This window comes from Neolamprologus multifasciatus, chromosome 10, assembly GCF_963576455.1.
Source record: "Neolamprologus multifasciatus chromosome 10, fNeoMul1.2, whole genome shotgun sequence".
In the NCBI taxonomy this organism is placed as follows: Eukaryota; Metazoa; Chordata; class Actinopteri; order Cichliformes; family Cichlidae; genus Neolamprologus; species Neolamprologus multifasciatus.
The window spans coordinates 32,204,551-32,224,339 of record NC_140448.1 but is presented as its reverse complement, the minus strand read 5'-3'; the positions used below and the strand labels follow the sequence as shown (position 1 = coordinate 32,224,339).

At 37.8% G+C, this 19,789-nt stretch overlaps 2 protein-coding genes across 3 annotated transcripts in view; both read right to left on the bottom strand.

Moving 5' to 3' along the window:
- Positions 1 to 19,789, bottom strand: part of LOC146510531 (glutamate receptor 1-like) — a 441,677-nt gene that overhangs the window by 208,082 nt on the left and 213,806 nt on the right. The gene's annotated exons all lie outside the window — the stretch shown is intronic.
- On the bottom strand, positions 1,292 to 11,300 carry LOC146510550 (homeobox protein CDX-1-like). Of its 2 annotated transcripts, XM_085175818.1 has the most exons (4): positions 10,285 to 11,296; positions 5,703 to 5,813; positions 5,062 to 5,210; positions 1,292 to 4,273 (listed from the first exon to the last, which is right to left on the bottom strand). In XM_085175818.1, the coding sequence occupies exons 1-4, from the start codon at positions 10,751 to 10,753 to the stop codon at positions 4,034 to 4,036; spliced, it is 969 nt and encodes a 322-aa protein (XP_085031944.1). In that variant the 5' UTR covers positions 10,754 to 11,296; the 3' UTR covers positions 1,292 to 4,033. The 2 variants fall into 2 exon arrangements, with proteins under 2 accessions (XP_085031944.1, XP_085031945.1); XM_085175819.1 differs by lacking the exon at positions 5,703 to 5,813 and having other exon boundaries at positions 10,285 to 11,300.

Genomic DNA, 19,789 nt, shown 5'->3' with positions numbered 1-19,789 from the left:
TGGCGGTTGATCTTTGCAGTTGATTTCCAAGTCTCTGCTGCATACAGTGATCAACCTGCAATTTAAATCCTCTTAAACTGAAGGAAATCAAACATGTTGGAGGTTCTTTTAACATACTCAAGACCTCCCAGTTTCTGTTTTATAGGGGGAGCCTGTAATTTGATTTTGTTTTCTAGTTTGGATCTTGGTACTGGACAATACAATTACACAAACTTTCCTTAGAGTCAAGGAACCTAAAATACTTAAAAGCTAGATTTCACAACATGTGGAATTCCTCAGGGCTCCGTCATTGGGCCTGCTTTATTTAATACTCACACTTAGATTGGATTTAGGTCAGAAAGAGGCTCTATGCAGGTGAAAAATATTACATTTATGGGACAAATCGTTTTTCTTGTGGTATTTTTCATATTCACATCTGTTGTAGTTGCAGGTGCCATCGAGAGAGGGTGTCCCATTGTAAATATTTAATATTGATTAACTGAACTGAAAGACCCGAATAAATCTAGAAGCACCCTGCAGTCTTTGTCGGTACAACTTTACTGTAATATATGTTTGTTTGATTGTTGCCTTCAAACACTTCTACACATTCAGGAGTTAAGCAACCAAACTTGGCACAAGGGTAGATCTTCATCCCCTGAAGGTTGTTATTTATATCAGATATTCAACATCATCGCATTGCATAGTAACAACCTACGAATGAGCTAAGAAGACCCAAGTGTGCATTTCAAAACTTCTAACACCTATGAAGAGCATTACATGGTTTTATTTTCATAATATTGATGTCTTATGACCACATCACAGCAACCTAACAACAAACTAAAATCACAGACGAAACACTGCTGTAGCGTGGACGTGTACCAGTGAGGTTTAAAAGAAATTACTTTCTTGTGATCGGCTGCAGCCCATCATGTTACACCCAGTTATTTATCAGTGGTGTTTACTGCACAAGACCTTTGCTCTTTGACGTCAGCTTTAAGGCAGCCCTTCCTCCCAGTCAACATCCTGGAAAAAAACGACAGCAGTTCTGCCAGGAAGCAGTGAGGACAAACTCCACTGTAACACTCGGGCGTTTCTTTAACATTATGCTGCTTTTCTAATTATGTGAATGAACAAAAGAGATCATCAACCTCTTTTATGATAAAGCTTTTCCTTTTTAATAAAAATTACATTTGAAAATATACATGTGATAAAGTCTGACAGGTGAGATCATAAACATTTACAAGACATTCACTGTATGTAGAGCAGAACAACAAAAAAAGATTTGACTGATTTTACTCACTCATACGACTGCTTCACTCATCCATGTGCCACTAAATAAGTTTACAAGCATTAAAGTAACCAGATTAGTGAAAGTAGTCTCATCTGGGCCTTATTCTGGAGGGATGTAGCTTCCTGTTCTGATATCATGTTAGTATTTTGTCTGTTAAAGTGGACTGAAAAACAGCTTTTCCTCACAGCGTCTCAGTTTAATAGTCGAAAGTCAAGTAAAATTCTTGCAACTTCTGAAATGTGAGGACTTAAAAGTTTTTGTTTTTGTCACATATCATTCTAAAGTGAACAATTTCATTAAAAAAGAGAAAAATAACCCACTCAGTGCTGGAAACCAGCTCCAGGTGCTGCAGTGACCAGGAAAATCAGGTTTAACTACCATACACAGAAACCAGGATTGCTACTTTCACAGCTTTATCCATTACAATCAGCATTACTGTAACCTGGCTGACTAAACCTCTGTCACCTGAAGAAGATCCTGAGCGAACTGAAGACACTGGGCCTTTAATATGCTAACAGGTGATCTGCTGAACCAGTTTCACATTACAAACATGTTGCTTTAACCCTTTGGGCCATCAGGCAGTAAAACAACAAGAAAAGCAATCAGTTCATGCTTCTGTTTGCTTCCAGAGACTTTGGGGTACAAGTTTAAAGTGGACCCATTCCATCTGCAGTGGTAGATGTTCATGTTAAACATGGACACCGTCAGCAGGCTTTAAAGTTGGAGAGCACTGCACCAAGGCCAATCAGGAATCATTATTATGAGCCCTTAATGAAGAAAAGCTCTAACAGAGCTCGAGAATAAAATATGGAGCTGGAAATGAACATAATCCACTTTAACGAGACAAAACACACCTAACCAAAAAACAAACAAATTACAGGATCTATTTAGAACATCGGGTGGCGTCACATCAGTGACTTTCTTATATCTTAAAAAGAAAAACACACTTAATTTAGTAAAGAGTAAGAAATCCAAGGCTTCAGTGAAACAACAGTGCAAAGACCCTGAAGAGACTTATGAATGCTAGATTTGTTTTGATTAGTAAAAATGAGCTGATCACATGATGCAAAAAGAGTGAATCAGGGTCAGTTTGATGACATCTGAGCTGATGTGAGGCTAAGAACCAAACCCCATGAAACAAAGGTTTCTGTGGAAGTGGGCACCATTTAACCTTCTCATGTACAAAGCTCAAGTCTTAAATAAAGACATAAAACTTTCCTGGTTGAAAAATCAGTTCAAAATATAAAAAAATATTTGATTTTTTTAAGAAGCACGTGGACATAAAAATGTCTCAGGACGAGTTATTCCACTAACATGTTAAAAATAAACATCCAAAAATCCAGAATCTGCTTTCAAAGTCAGAATTTCATCCTGTGTGTCATATCTTTGTTTCATCCTCCTGACTTCACTGAAATTTAAATAAATGGTTATTTCTTGGTAAAACTGACTGAATATGAAACTCTGCAAGACTACAAGTGTCTCAGAATTTGGAGTCCAAAGTAAATACATTTGATTCTTCTCAAGCAGCTTGTTAAAACTTTTCCATAACTACTTAATTTCCAGCTTTAAATTAATTGAACAGGCTGAAAGTCGATGGTCCCTAAAAATCACCATGAAGAAAGATATGCAAACACTTAAGCTAATAGTTTTCTACAGTTGTCCACGTTGAGTTCTGCATGTTGTGAGTCGTGAACTTCCCTGAGCTCAATATCTGGACTTTGTCCACTGTGTTTGAAAATTCCCAATTTCCAGCTTCAATTAAATGCAGCATTAAACTGGGTGACACTCAAACTAAAGGAGCACTTCCTTTTAAGCAATCATGGTGCCATATTCATGCATTCACAAACATAGTTTTTGAAAAAACATAGTTTTTGAATTCACAAGCCGAGTTCAGCAGCAGCTCCGGCTCGAGGGTTTTAAGCTCACACAAAAAAGTTGTCATATTTAAATCAGCACGAAATCCGAGACAGTTTTATGATCAGTAACATTGAGGCTGTCGCTGTGAGGAACACCTTGTTAGTTCATGCTACACTCATAACATTTATAGTTTAGTGTTTGGATCAAATAAGATTTCACTCTAACAACATTGAAACAATATTAAATTGAAAACAAACTTAATATAATTTGAAAATACCGTCCTTAAAGTATATTTAGTGTTAAAAAACGACTGTTTTCCACACTGACGGTACAGTTTGTATCCTGTATCTTCCTGCTGCAGCTCTTCATAGAGCTAAATGAAATATTTAAACCACTACACTCAAGAATATTTCACAAAAAGAAAGAAAGAAAAAGGAGAGAGACTATTCTGTGTGAGAAGACAAAGTCAGCATTATATTTAGTACCTCTGTTATTTAACTCGGGCTTTTGTTTAAAGAGAAAAACTTGTTTTATAAATATCAATTTGCAGTGATGAGCTCAACAGCATCTCTGTCACAGGTGAAAATGTGTTTTTCCCCACATACAGAGCTCCACCCACCACAAAGTTAGTCTTGGACATCGTATGGTTGTCCTTTAACGACTGACCAATCCTTCGACAGATGGAAATCACCTGCAGAGATTCCTTTTTGTTCAGATCCAATCACAACAGGCAATTATTTGATGGACTGGAAGTTGTTAGCAACACGTCTCATTGAGATTTCTCTGATTTTCAGTGAACTTTAGCTTTAAGAAGGCAAACAGCAATGTGCAGGATGAACGTCTCAGTCTGTCGTTCAGGATTTTTAGTCCACATCCCCGAAGTCAGTGTCCAGTAAAACATCGTCCTCAGTACTCCTCTTTGATGTTCAGAGCTAGAGAAGGAGACACCAGCCCGTTGCTCCCGCTGCTACTTGTCACCATCGCGACGTTGCTGCTCCCGTTTGCATGGAGGCCATTGCCTCCACCTCCGCTGCCGTTACTGCCGGTGGGAGGGGTTGGCGTGGTGGTAGAGGAAGCCGGCTGCTGGAGTTTCTTCTTGTTGATCTTGCGCTCCTTTGCTCGCCGGTTCTGAAACCAAATCTTTACCTGGGATAGAAAAAAGGTCAGACATTGTTTACAGATGAACATGAATTATTCAAACACTTCCAACTATTGCACGTTTTTTTCAGTAACACATTGTTTCTGCACGATCAGTAAGAATGTGAACTAATTTGAGATCTAACTTATAATTAGTGACAGTCCGAGCTCTGAAACCTAAGATTACGTTTCAGTCTTTGTTCTCCGATTGCAGACACGAGCAGCACAATTGAGGACTTCAACAGTGTTAAAGGCTTCGTTCCTTTTGCTTAAAGGAACTCGTCTAACTTCTAAGCTACAGGAGATGCCAGAATTAAAAAAAACAAAACACCCCCCACCCAAAAAAACCTGCCCAGTGGTCAGAAGCCTCTCTGATTGTCTCTACATCCATACTGCTTTTGAAAACTGCAGTTTTTTCCTTTTTAAATTGGATCCAGTCTGACTAATTAATCACCGAATGTATGCAGACGATACACTCGGTTTTGTGCATATCAGTTCTGAACAATAAACATTATTTACAGACTAAAGATCCAGATGTGACACCTTACTTGTGTTTGCCTTAGTGTCAAGAAATGAAGAAGTGCATTAATAATTCCCCTCCTACCCAGTATCCTCCCAGTGCCGAGATAAATGCGAGGGTTTATTGACTTCACCTTTAAGTTGTGCAGTTAAAACAAACGAGAATCTCAATTGTTTTCCTCAAACTTGACAAAAATCTATATTTTGACATAATGTCAGGACAATCAAATATTTCAGTGGTCTTTCTCAGTAACACAAAACATTTAGCTTTCGTGTACCTGTCTCTCTGACAGACTGAGTGCCGTGGCAAGCTCCGCCTTCCTTCTGATGGTGATGTATTTGCTGTAGTGAAACTCCTTCTCGAGCTCAAGCCGCTGGTGGTCGGTGTAAACCACTCGGTATTTGTCTTTAGTTCGTGTCTTTCCATCTGTAAAACAGAAACAACATTTTTTAAACTGTTTCTATGAAAAGCTGAAGGATGCGCCCCCTGCAGGTAATCACTGCAAAGTTAAAGGGGGCTCACGTCAGTTTAACTTTTCTCGCTGCATCACTCAGCTCATGCTGGATTTGTGTCAGCTGAATTTCTGAAGCAGTTTTAGCAGAAAGATGAATCATTTAGCTACAACATGTATTTACTTGTCAAGTAATCACAATACAACAACTACTCCAAGTCCCATAAAAGCATATTACTCTGTTAGAGGCGATTCCTCTACATAAGCAGTGTGCACTGAAGTCATAATTTATATGGCTTCAGTGCACACACACATCTCACACCTCCATGTTTAATCATCTGCTTCAGCTACACAAAAATCACACCATCTATTAGTGTGTAAAAGTGTGAATGAAGCGTATTTTATATTGTGTGCTATAAACCTGTGAGACAAACTGCTGTAACCCTGATGGAGCTGCGTGTTCTTACCATGACTCCTGCATTCAAATTGACTCCCCGCCTCGGCTGCATTTGCATAAAACAGAGCCCTATCTGCTTTTATTCCTTTATGGTCCCGGTGTTCGTGTGTTACTGTGAACGCTGAAAATGAAACGAGCTGTTCAAACATTCAGTTAAATATTAAACTTTGAAAATTGGTTGTATACTACACTGTTCCCCCACCTTAACTCAGGTGCCTACATTACCCACAATGCAAGTGGACTCCCAAAACACCCAAGAGCTTAAAGTGAGTGAAAAGAGTGCTTTTAACCAATAAGTCAGAGGATCCCATGAATAACTCACACAGTTAGCTTATTTAGCAACATTTTTGGGTTATTTGCAAACACTTCATATTATGCAATGCATTATTTATGTTATTATTTTCAAAAAAGAAAAAGAAAAAACCCTGAAATGATTCACTCTTATATGAAAAGATTACACAACACAATAGTTGTCGATGTGTCTCAGAATCAGGACAAAAAGATCAAAGGTTTGAGTTTTGTATGTCGACCTCGAACACCTCGTGACACCTGCTGTGAGAAAAGCACAGTGAAATGTAATCAGTCGTGTTTAGGCAGTAAAGCCTGGTTTTTTTTAGTCAACACAAATATACTCTGTTACCTACATTTGTTACTTTGTTACTTTAACTGTCAAGAAATACTTAAATCTTAAGGTCGTGCTGTCTGTTATGAAAAATGATGTATTCATATCTAGGAACTGTGGTGGAGGGGAAAGAAAAACAAATGAAACATTTTCATTGATGGATTTTGAGAGAACGGGTCCTGATGGAGGGAGAAACAAAAGCCCCCAAACCTCCTGAAGATTAAACCAGAGACTGAAACTCATTCCAAAGACAATGGACAGATTAGAATTTGTCTCTTTGCGATTTTCCATTTCTATGTGAATGTATGTGTGCACATAACAGCAAGACGGTTGTGTTAAAGTTAATTAAAAAGGCCTTCATGGCTCTTTAACACGCTCTGATTCAATATTAACACTAAACACACAGCAGCTCAATGAGCAGCGTGCCACCCCCGTCTGCGCTCTAATCGCTCACCGGGGCGAATTAAAACTCAAACATTTTAGTTTGAGAGGGAACATCTGTCTGAACTTTAGAGTTTCTGCTTCATTTGTTGGAAAGTAAAAACCAACAGTTTGATTCTCCTTCAGCTGATAAAGAGCCGAGAGAGCGGAGACGCTAATGAAGGAGCGTAAATCAAAAAGACAGAGAGGTTTACTCACGGCACAGACTGAGCCAGAGATGGGCTTTCAGAGGCAGCGGCAGCTAAAACTGACGAGCAAATACAAGAAAAATAAGGACTTTTTGCTCATTTCCTAATTTCTGCTTTAACGAAACCTGGTTCTGATTCCCTGTGTGCTTCTTGTGGATGTTAACTCAGTTATGCGACATTGTATCTACAACAGGGAAACTGATATGACTCTAAACAATATGGAAAAGTTGGAAAAAGCAAACGAGTCCAGGTGTGTTTTTGAAGGACAATAATCCACACAAACATTAACCGTTCACTCTAAACTTACAGCCAATAAGAGAAAAGTACTGTATTTTATTTTACAGCTTCTATTGCAGAGTCACAGCTGATTACCAGGAGGAAACGTGCAGTTCTTTACTGTATTCTTACATCTTATTATTAACAGTAAATTCCTGCAAATGATGACCTCATCGTTAAATGCTCTAATGCGTGTTTTCCCATGCAGCAGTTTGCTATAAAACTACAGCTGAACACAGCTCAGATTTCACTCCAAACACCCGTCGAGATTTCGAGTGTTGGGTTTTTGTCCTTCTCAGAACCAAGCGGGGCATTTACAAGCGCACATCTCTCGACTCCGTGGATGTAAACCACTATTTTATTGTCATATTTTCACACTACAAATAAAAACACCCATAAAAGTCAACATGCATACAGAAGAGTCTTGCGTTTAAGCGCCGCACGCAGCCGTAAAACATGAAAATACAAAGACTACGGGAATAAAACAGCTTCCCAAGTCTCACCCAATAAAAACAGAAGCAGTAAATTATAATAATAAGAGTACAAAACTAAATATTCACATCCACAATAGAGTAGAAGATGAAATTAACTTAACCAGTACCTGAGGAAAGTACTTCATATACTCAGAATGAAATGAGATCTAGTGGAGGAATGTAAGATCCACCGACTGTTTGTTATTCTGTCACTGAGTCGAAGCGTGAGGTCATTTTTAGTGGTTTCTCCTGTTTGTCATGTGCACCTCCAGTTTTGGGATGTTCTTACTGACTAAAATGTTGACTCTTGCAGGTGTGGTCCGCGGGGATGTGCGGTTAATCAGATGTTAGTCTCACTGATGATTTTAGCTTTAAATACGTCTGAAAACAGCATCATCTGCATCAAACTATTATTCGTTGACCTTTTTTAGCTTTTGAAAAAAGTCCAAAGTTACTTGCCAACAGCTGCAACTCTCACCCGCCTCAATCTTTCTTTACCGACCTGCACAGCTGCAGACTTCCTGCGGTGGCGGCAGGTCGACAGAGGCCGACTGTTACCTTTGAGTTGGCTTCATGTTCAGAAACACCTGATAGTCCAGCTCTAGCTCCCCAAAGAAAGATGCTTTATCCTCTAACATTACTTATTTATATGTAAAATGAAAAACACATATTTAAGTTAAAAGATAATAGAGACTATAATTATTAATTTTTTTTAACATAATCTATCAAAATCAGAGAGCTGTGTTCAGGCTTTTCTTTGTGATGTCTCTAAACCTTCTATATTAACAGGATCCTTTATGATAAAACAATTATCCAACATAAAATAATAAATGATGTTTAAAGTCTGTTGCAGTGCCACTTTTCATGTATATGAATTACGGAATCGGGCTCCCTACAGAACGTTTTCTACACCAGATTCATGCATCTTTTTTTAACATTTTAATCACCTGTGGCCCCCGCCTCCCCCATTCTGTGCCACCCTACTGTAAAATTCCTGGATACACCCCTGCTTAAAATGGACGGTGGTTAACCTCTTACTGACCTCTCATCTCTGCAGGTTTCTAACAAATCCTTTTTAATGTCCATCACAAATGCAACTTCAGGTCATTTCAGGGAAATAAAGCTGACGATAGTTTTTAGCCAGGACGTATCCCAAACACTCAGATCTTACTGACCCTGTATTATTTTATATTAGAGAGTAAGATTAAAAAAAGAAAAGGAAACTCCTCCCGTCCTGCTGTTCAGTTTGATTCACTGATTTTATTTTATTGCTTTTAATTATTATCACTAAAAAACGCATTATGAAGCAAGGCTGAAGTTATTTAACAATGATTTCTTTAGTGCTGATAAGATGTTTTGTGGCATGTAAGAGCTGCAGAAACCTCGGAGCCTGAGCAAAATTCACACTTCCCACTTCAAAGTGGGAACTATCTTGTCGGCTCTTGTTTTCTCCGCCCAGGGACAAGCGGAGGACAAAGGCCGAGCTCAGCCTGCCCGGAGTCACGACCAGCGGGGCGCATTTACATTACAAGGCTTCAAACCGGCTTCACACGTTTGATCCGGAGACAGGCCGGGACCGGGACCCGGTGGGAACGCTTCAGCCGTCCTGACAGCTGCACCAACTCATTCTGCAGGTTCAAACCTCCACGACGAATAAACATCGAGTACCAGTCAAAAGAAGTGAAACATGAAGAAAAGGTTTCAAAAATAGTCTGAATGGGACGAAAGGAAATATTGGGCGATAAATTTAAAATAAAATAAAATAGCGGCAGGAAATCAAATTAAGCCGAACTGAGGTGAAGCTGCGTGACATGGTGATATATGGAGCTTTTAATCTGAAAGTCTGAAGGAAACCAAATGATTAAAATAATGAGAGCGTTTAAAATAAATAAATAAATAAATAGAGCGTCAGTGATGAGGTTCAAATTTAAATTAATTAAATTAAGTTCCAAAGTGACGACGATTACATCCAGATAATAAAATAAACGATCTGGGAAATTATTCAAGAATAAATCTGCACAAGTAAAGTAAAGGGGGAAAACGGTATTTAAATAAATATAAAATTTAAGCCTTAAAAAGTCAATTATGCGGATTAATAACGTTTAAATCATTTTTTTACTGTGAGCATGAGTAAAAGTGTAAAACATGCAGCTTATTTAGAATATCTATGAAAGGAAAATCATCTCGTCCTAAGGAAAAACCATTATCAGGATCATTGCTGCTGAACTTTGAAGAGTCTAAAGGACGGGCTCGTTTTTCGTTAACCAAACTTCATCTCAGGCCGATTAATCGATTATAAGCGTGTTTCGTGCCGGGCTGCCGCTATCTCCAACCTGAGTACACATGTGCAGACATTTGAGTATCACTGCGTCTCATATCAGCCTCATATTAAAATGTCAAACAGACTGTTGGAGCTCGGTTTGCTTCAGGGATAAAATAAAACCACAAGCAGCTGAAAAGTGACGAGTAAGCGGTTAAAGGCGAAACCATGAGCGGGTTAAAGGTAAAAACTTGTTGGGGTGTTCGTTAGCTTAGGTGAGCGGGAGCAGGTACATCAGCGGCATTAAGAGGGAACAGGTGTGGGGGTCTTACTGGGGTTGCTGGGCGGCGCGGAGGTGCGGATCCACTCGTACGGGGTCCTCCTCCGCGGGGAGCCGGGGGACAGTGGCCCCGCGGAGGCGTTCAGGGAGGCGGGGATCAGCGCAGGCGGTTGGCCGGGGAACTCCGTGGGCCCGAATCCGAGGGTGGTGCCCACCGCACCGGTCACGGAGGAGGCCGCGGGAGGCGCGTAGGGATGCGAGGACCAGTCGTCCCGCGCGGGCGGAGGAGGCGGGTATGCCGGGCTCCAGCCACCGGCCGCCGGCGGGGCTTGCTGGGCCGGGTGTTGCTCGTTGCCGATGCCGTGGTGGTGGTGGTGGTAGGAGGCGAAGTCCGGGTACTGCGGGGGGGCGGGCACCGAGAAGTTCTGCGGGCTGAGGCTCAGGCCCGGGTGGCGCGTGACCGGGTTCTGGTGCGGGTACATGGCGGGGTCCTTGTCCAGCTGCAGGTAGCTCACGTACATCTTTCCAGGTGAGGGGACTCCCTCAGCATACTGCGGATCCAGCCTGCCTCTCTCACCTGGTGTGCAGGTAAACTTCAATCTCTGAGTGCGCGCGTGTCTACCTGTCCACACCTCCACCTGCTCGCTCGCGCTCTCTCTCTCTCTGTGCCGTCTCCATCAGCTGCCTGTTAAAAACTGCAGCAGTCACATGTTCACTTTTATTGCTCTTATCTCCCTCCCTCACCTCTCCTCACCACCCTTACACGCTGCCTCGCTTCCTCTCGCGCTCTTCTTCCTCTCTTCACTTCCACGCGCTCCGCCTCTTCCTCCTCACATCATCCTCGTTATTTTAAAACTAAAACCTCTTTCTGAATTAAACCCTGATAAAAACTGAGACCCCACAGCAGGTTTTTCCCACACTCCCCTCCGCCTCCTCCCCTCCCAGGCTCCTCTCTATCGGCCTCCATTTGCATGACAGTCCGCTGGACTTCAAAGGCCTCCATCAAAGGGACGGAGACCATCCGACAAAATGATAGAAAACAGCTAATATGTCCTGAGAGAGACGGCAGACCGAGCCATCCATCATTTTTAATCAGGACACTTTCAACGTGATCTTTTCTTCAGACACGTTTATTTAGCGAGCTTGAATTTCTTTTTCAAAAAGCTGAAATTTAAATGGAAGAAATGTTAAAATGAGAACTCGAACTGAGAAAAAAATCTGATATCAAAGTGTTTATAATTAAAATGCATGCAATTACAATCTAAACACGTGTATCACATATTAAATATCAAATAAATAAACTCATTAAAAGTTTAACAAACAAAAGTAAATCATCAGGCTTTAAACGTTTTTGTAAAAATGATCCATTTCTTGATGAATTCTACATTTAAGGGGAAACTTTTTCTTCATGTGGACAAAATGTATAAAGATCATGAACGAAGCATTTAAATTTTGGATTCCTATTTTGTTTAATCCGGATGAAGAGAGTGTAAATAAAACATCATCTGTGTTCATCAAAGTATTTAAAGGGTTAAACTATTTATCTTTAATCAGCTGATCTGTTAGGAGGTTAATATCGATCATTTTCCTCTAATTTATATATCTTTGAGACACATTTCCCTCATTTTAGTCTCCAGATTTAATGATTTCTAATAAATGATTCAAATCTGAGTATTTCACAGGCAGATGAACAGAAGCAGCTTTTCACTTTAGGTTAATACATTTTTTTCCCTGTCAAAGTTCATATAATGTTTATTTGTGCAGCATCATTCAAATATAATAACTAAAATAAAACTCTGTTTAAAAAGAGGATAACTGGACGAAAAATAAAATAACTAATATTTACAGGTCAAACACATTTTTCCTTTGTTTTATTTATTTATTTATTATTCTCAAATTTGTGTTTTTAGATGTTTTCATCTACCATATATCTTAATGAATTACTCATATACTCATATATTATACCTTTGAACTTTAGAAATTATCTGTTGCAGTTCATGTAAAATATGAAATGAAATGTGGAAAAGATAAAAACTTTTTAGTGTTTTGTAAAAACGTTTTTTTTTTACTTCAAAGTACAAATAAAGTTAAAATAAAATGAATCCTAATCTGTCAAATTTTGTAAGAAACCGTTTCATATTAAAATGAAGTATTTTTTAATTTTGTTTTTTCAATTTAGTTTAATTTAACATGGTTTTATAAATATAAATTATATAAATTATAAAAGCAGATTAAATATATTTTACTCCATTTAATCTCAAACAGAGAATAAAAAATAGAAACAAGAATCTTAAATATGTATAAAAAAAAAAAAATGCAGCTGTGGAGGAAAAAGGCGTCGACAAAGGACACATCCAGGACAAAGGAAGGAGGAAGGTCGAGTGGAGGTCAGCAGCAGCTTCGTCTCCTTCCTGATCTGAAAGTAAAAAGAAAGAGGGCGCGACTGTTTCACAGCACACTGACAGAAGCTAACGCGAGGCTTCAGCGGGTTTAAATATCTTATAACATTAAAGTTTGGATGATTTGTGGAGCTGAGGAGGAGAAACTCTGGAGACGGTGACGATGTTTGTTCAAATAGATTTATATGTTTATTGAATTATTGTAGCCTGTATACAAAAGAAAGAGAGAGGGGCGTAGCCATGGTGACAGCACTCGCTGTAACATTTTGAGGCGTCAGCGTCGCTGTTTTGGATGCTGCCATGTTTGATTTTTGGAGTTAGACGTTGAGCATATTTGGATGAGAGGGGCTGCGAGTGTATCCCTGCTAATATGAAAGCTACATCAAAGTGATCTACATTTAAACGAATCAATCACTGTGATAAAACAAACATGTACGTCATTCTGCACGATGAGTATTTTTACTTTAAGATCGATTTGGATGCTACAACTTTGAGTGAGAGTCTGAATAGTTACTTTGTCACTTTATAAAACAGTTATTTCATACAAAATGATGCTTAATTATTCCATAAAAAGTAAAATAAAATTATACTAAGAAAAACTTTTCTTTGGAATTTTATTAGAATCTGTTGTTTTAAAAGAAAATAACAATAAAATTAATGTAAGGCCATTAATAAAAATAGAAGTTGTCATGAAATGTAAGAAAAAAAGAAGACCTGTATAAACCCACAGACACTGAGAGATAAATGTAGACACTGTGTAGATACTTTTTTACCATTACGAGTAATTAGTGTGTCCTGAATAACTTTACTTATTTTATTCAACCTGACATGAAATGACAGCGTGAGTCCAAAAACTCATCAGGCCACTTTATTAGGTACACATTGCTAGTGCCGGTTTAGCCCCCCCCCCCCCCCCCCCCCCCCCCCAAGGAGTTTTGCCATACACATGACAAAACACACTGAGATTTTAAAAAAATGGTCAGAAAACAACTATTTTACCGTCCACATGATCAGTTTTACTCTAAATTTTCATCATTTATGACTTCATGTTTTGATTGTTGGGAAGTCAAATATACATTTTAGAAACTTCTAAAATCTTCTGTGTCTTGTATTTAACATAGACCTTGAGAGGATTGCATGAACTCATTATGAAAGTGTAAAGACTCCAGGAATCATGTGACCAGGTGCATTTCTGGGATGACCCGGCAGGGACAATCAAAAGAAGCAGACTGAGGGAAAAAACACAGTAAGAAAACACTGAGGCCATCCAGTGAGGGCATTACATGTAAAAAAAGAAAAGAAAAAGTTAGTTATTTATATCCTTTATTAATGCTGATAATTGAACACCTCACCATGAGGCTCAGATCCTCCGCTGTCCTGCGCTGAACAGCTGCTCCACTTTTTTAGCAGCTGAACTGATCAGAGCGGCCTGATCAGCTGACAGGATCCGTTTACACCAACACCAGTATACAGTCAGCTGTGAACAGAAATCTGATGTTTTCGTCACAATTTTTATTGTTTGAGCTACACATCTGTCTCTGTTTCTTATTCTTCATTGGGCTGAGAATCAGCGCCACCTGCTGTTTGTCTTGTGAACCAAATCCAGATGTTTACGGAACAGAAAACAGAATTCTGGATTAATTTTTAATATTATTTTCAGGATTTTCTAGAAACGTATGTAAAGGTGTGTGACATTTGAACAAAAACATACTTAGACATGTTTCATGTAAAAAGAAATCTATGTAAGCATCATGTGGGGCGCTAAAAAAGTACAAATGTGCTCTGAAAAGATTACTTTGAATGAAAAATACAACTAAAGTTAAACATTTTACTATTTTTTGTTATCATTTATGATCTCCAATGCTTTAACTTTTCCAGAGAACTGCATTTGTCATTATTAACAATTTACATATAAATATGCTGCTGATTTAAAATGTAAATATCTATTTAAGTATTAATCATGAACTTTTATTACTCTTCAAACCTTTTAATTATTTAAATTTGATTTCAAACTTCTTTTAAACATTTTAAACAAATCTGCAAATAAACAGATTTTTGGTCCCTGCCTTGCTCATCAGTACCGTGCAGCAGGGATTTAAACCAGCAACCCTGCAGCAGAAGCCGCCCTCCTCCCTGTCCTCCGATCGCCCCTCCGCTGCCCTCCTGAAGAGGAATTATCTGCGTCTTTATGGATTTATGGGAGATTTATTGTTTTACACTGATGAGTATTTAGTTTAGTCGGCTGCAGTAAAAATCACATAAAAGCCACAATAATTCACACCAGCATTCATGTTTTCAAGTGTTTGATAGTTCTTATATCGATATCCTCATGTGAGGAGCTTCTGGTTAAACTGCTTCTGTATTTAGAACATGAATATTTCTTTCTCTCTCTCTCATATATACATATATATACATACATACATACATACATACATACATACATACATATATACATATATATATATATATGTATGTATATATGTATATGTATGTATATATGTATATGTATATATATATATATATATATATATATATATATGTGTATATATATATATGTGTATATATATATATATATATATATATATATATATATATATATATATATATGTATATGTATATATATATATATATATATATATATGTATGTATGTATGTATGTATGTATGTGTACATATGTATGTATGTATATGAACATAAACATAAAGCAAAGGTCAGAACTTTGGGTAAAATTTTAATTTCTCGAAAAAAAAAGAGGAATAATAAAAAAATCATATGAATTATTAGCATGTTGCACATATTCAAACATTTCTGACGATGCTAATGTTTTTTGTAAAAGCAGCTACCTGTGCAATAAACACTGGTGTTTGTAATATTATAGCCAGTTTTATAAAATTAATTGAGGCAGTGTGTAGTAATGAATAAGATAAAAATATAGAACAGCAACACACAACAATATTTTATATTTAATCGAATGTACCTAAAATAAGAAGAAACTGTGACCCTCAACGTTTCTTCCTGTGTCTATAATAGTTTTCCTTTCGTAGGTTGGTATTGATCTCCCACGTATGATTTCACAGCTGTAAAACTACAGACTAATCTCAGGACGGACAGGTTGGTTAATGACCTCTCACAGAATGAGCACATCCAGACTCGAAGGTGATCTTTCTTTATTTCCTTTAAACAGGTCAAAGCCTCTGTGAGGTCAAAGAGCTTTTTTCTGAGCAAAGATGGAAACTTTAATAATGTAAAAACACAGAAAACAAACAAACTGAGGTTGGGGACGAGTTTAAAAATCATCACGATCTCCACGAGCTTTATGTTCTTCTAAAGACAAAAACGAAATGAGAGACAACAAAGAAGAGTTACAGAAAGAAACAAGCGAGAAGATAAGGATGATTGTATGTGTGAACTCGCTTCCATTTTCTTTCTGTTTCCCACTGTCACCTGTCTCCAGGTAAACCATTAACCAGCAAACAGCCATAAAACTCCACTTTATGGAAAGTTTGATGATGGTGGTTGTAAACAGCAAAGACTTTTATTGCCTCGCTGGCTGTTGTTGCTCACCTTGACACAGTTTGCATGCAAGAAAGAAATGCAGACGAAGGTCGGGCTGAACCCCACCCACGGCCTAAAAGTAGCTGCTGCTTCCCGTCAGGTTTATGTCTTTGTAAAACAAATTGCTTCTAAAATGCCTTAAAATGAGCTAGAAGTGGTTCTAGCTCTGCCTGTTTAAAGCCCACTTCCTCCTGCCTGGCCGGCTATATCCACAGTGTTACTGGATCATTAATGAGGTTATTGCTTTAATGTTGCAGCTGGAGATGATTTCAATGCTGGCAGATTTATCTGTAAGAACACAGAATGTTTATATCAAAAGTCTGTAATGTAAGAAATAATCGAAATAAAGGTTTTGGGTATTAAATCCAGAATATAGCAGCGGGTGGAAGAGAATGGATGGCCAAGACCCTCTCAATTCAGACTGTATCTCACTTTGTCATCATGCTGTAGACTCATAAAACTGTCACATTGTTCTGTTAGAGTCTCTGTCTTGCTGCTCAGTCTTCCCAGCATTTTCTCCTTCCACATTTTCAGGGCTGGAGTCCGAGGCGCTTTCCAAAGTGTTAAAATAAGACAAACACACGTCACAAGCCCAGTGTTTAACACTCTGAAGCCTGCTTTGTCTAACTGTGGCACCTCGCCTCTGTCCCCCAAGAGGCACAATCTCGGTGAGCTAGGTAATTTAAATTTCACCCATCCCTCCATATATTTTAAAACATTTTCCCATATTGGGGAGACCAGGAGTGATGGGATTTCCGGCTCTCTTTGGAGAACCGGCTCTTTCGGCTCCCAACCGGCTCTTCAGGTTGTTTTGTTGCTTTAATTAATTTATTATTAACAATAATATAAAATTATGCACAAAAGGAATTACTAATGTAAAAAAAAAAGTGGTTTTATTTATATATGTTTATATATGAATATATGTGGTGGCCTCTAGAGACAAAACACGTACAAACTCCAAAAAACATTTCTAGCGTTAACTGAACTTCCAAAACAGAGCTACCCAGATCATTTCGTTCACGACCGACACATCACTAGAGACCAGTGGACATTCCCATATAGCATGTACTCGCGTACCTTTTGCTTCTTGGCACTTCCAACCAGTGTTGGTCAAGTTACTTGAAAAAAGTAATCAGTAACTAATTACTGATTACATCCCCCAAAAAGTAATCTTGTTACTTTACTGATTACTTATTTTCAAAAGTAATTAGTTACTTAGTTACTTAAAAAAAACAACAACATAATTTACAACCTGAATAGGTGATAATGCGATAGATCTTTCAGCCCAATTCTATTTTTTTCTGCATAATCATCATACAAAATGTAATCAAATGAAAAAGTCTCTTTTTAAAACTTGTTTTATTAGTTTTAATCTTTTAACTTTATGCATCAAGCAAACATTAAATTATATGCACCATTCTTTGACTGGAAGAAATTTGTTTAACATTTAAACCTATTTTCTGCACATAAAATAAAATATTTTTTGTGTTTACACTCAGTCTTTCAAATAGATGCAAGTAAAACACAGCAGAAAATAAATAAAATCAAAGACTAGCGGTCCTGTTGCTCTATTTTCACCTGTAAAGCAGGAGTGGGGTAGGCGGAGGTTTACCCTGGTGCAGGTGTGCAGCGGTCAGTGGAAGAATCCGCGAGTTTCTCTGTGAATGTCACATTCCCGTGGCAGCGCACTCGGTGCTTGCTTGGAAGTTTTGGGGGTTTTTTCGCTGTAAGAAGAAGTTTTCTTCCCATGCAGTGAACAGCGGACGCTAATGTTTTTGTCACTTTTTATGGAATCAAACTCAACGTAAGGTCAGTACTTCCACACTTTAAACGCTGCACGCTCATACTCTCTCCTGCACTCAATATATGATCCATTGTTGATCTGCACACAGCTGTTGTCACGAACGTCGCACTCGCTTACGTCACTGTCATGAGACACTCTCGCAAAAAATCATGGTTTTAGTAACGCAGTAACGCAGCGTTCCTACGGGAAAGTAACGGTAATCAAATGACCTTTTTTGCAATAGTAATCCCTTCGTTACTTGAAAAAGTAATTACTTGAAAAAAGTAATCAGATTACAGTAACGTGTTACTTGTAACGCATTACTGCCTGTCTCTGCTTCCAACACAGGTCATCTTTACTAATTCCCATTTATTTATAAATAAATATTTATTTATTTTTATATATATATATATATATATATATATATATATATATATATATATGCGTCTCTCTCAATAGTTTTTGCTTCATATGAACAATAATTTATGCTATTTTTGCCAAGTTTGTTTGTCACGTAAGTGTTTTGCCATTAGTTTTATAGGCCGCATTTTAATGGTTGAATGTTGTACTGTGAACACGGGATTGCCTGTTTTTGTCTTTTCCCCTCAGATTGTTTTAAGTTTTTTATATAATTTTTTATATATTTTATATTTTCTTTTATTATTATTAACATTATTATTAATATTAATATTAATATTAATATTAATATTATTCATAATATATGTGCTATTTAAGCTGTCATACAGGTGATTTATCAGAATTGATAAAAAAATCTACATTTCTGTGCATACTTGGATGAAAACAACAATTTAAGCGGATGTAAGAGTCTCCATGCAGGGCGCTGCTGGTGATTGGAGTTTTATGTACTGCTGCCCTCTTGTGAGAGATTTATGAACCACGCTGACAAACAGTGAATAATAAATCCAGCTGTGCCAGTTATAGTTTGAAGAACTGAGGCTTATCTAAGTTACAGATTTTTGAAGCGCATGTGGGCAGTAGACATTCTGACATTGAGCGACACTATTATGGAGCTAAATTTTGCTCCATAATAGCAGTAATTTTATGTCAGTGATATAGAAGAGCAGGAATAAGCACCGGTTCCCAAAATGAAATAGAATTTCAAAAAGTGCAAAAAGGTAAACTTTCATGGTTCATATGAGCATGTGATGCTGTTCAGATCATTTTTTGGGAATTGTGTCTGTAATTATTTTTATGTGAACCATACATTTTATTTAACATGTACGATTGCTAAATTATGTTCATACTTATAAGGCTGACAAGTCAACTGATATGCCTGACACCAACCAAGTTCAGGAAATACCTCAAATGTAACTACCTGAAGTTCAGTTCAGTTTATTTCGTATAGGTGTGACACTTCTGAGAGGAATATGCAACTTATCAGCTAACATTCCACTCACAGTCTGTATAAATAAGTATGTAATAATAATAATAATAAAAACCAATTATTGAACAATAATAAAAATGTTCAAGCCTATCCAATAAAATGCAGTGATCCACAGTGTCAAACGCAGCACTTCAGCAGTAGTAAAACTGGAGTGTGATCATTGTCTGTATTTACCAGCAGATTCCTTGAATCCTTTGCAAATGCCTAACCTTTGCCCCTGGGCATCTTTTTTGAATTACTTATAATTTTGTTATTGAAAATGTATTTTCTCTGTTTTTACACTTTTTTTTAGATCCATTTAATCCAGGTATGAAAGCTATCCATATGTTCTCTGAAAACATGTCCGCTATTGTTTCTGTCCCTGAAAGTGTGACGTCAGTGAGCGGTTTTACGTCTCTCCGTAAAGACGGAAAAG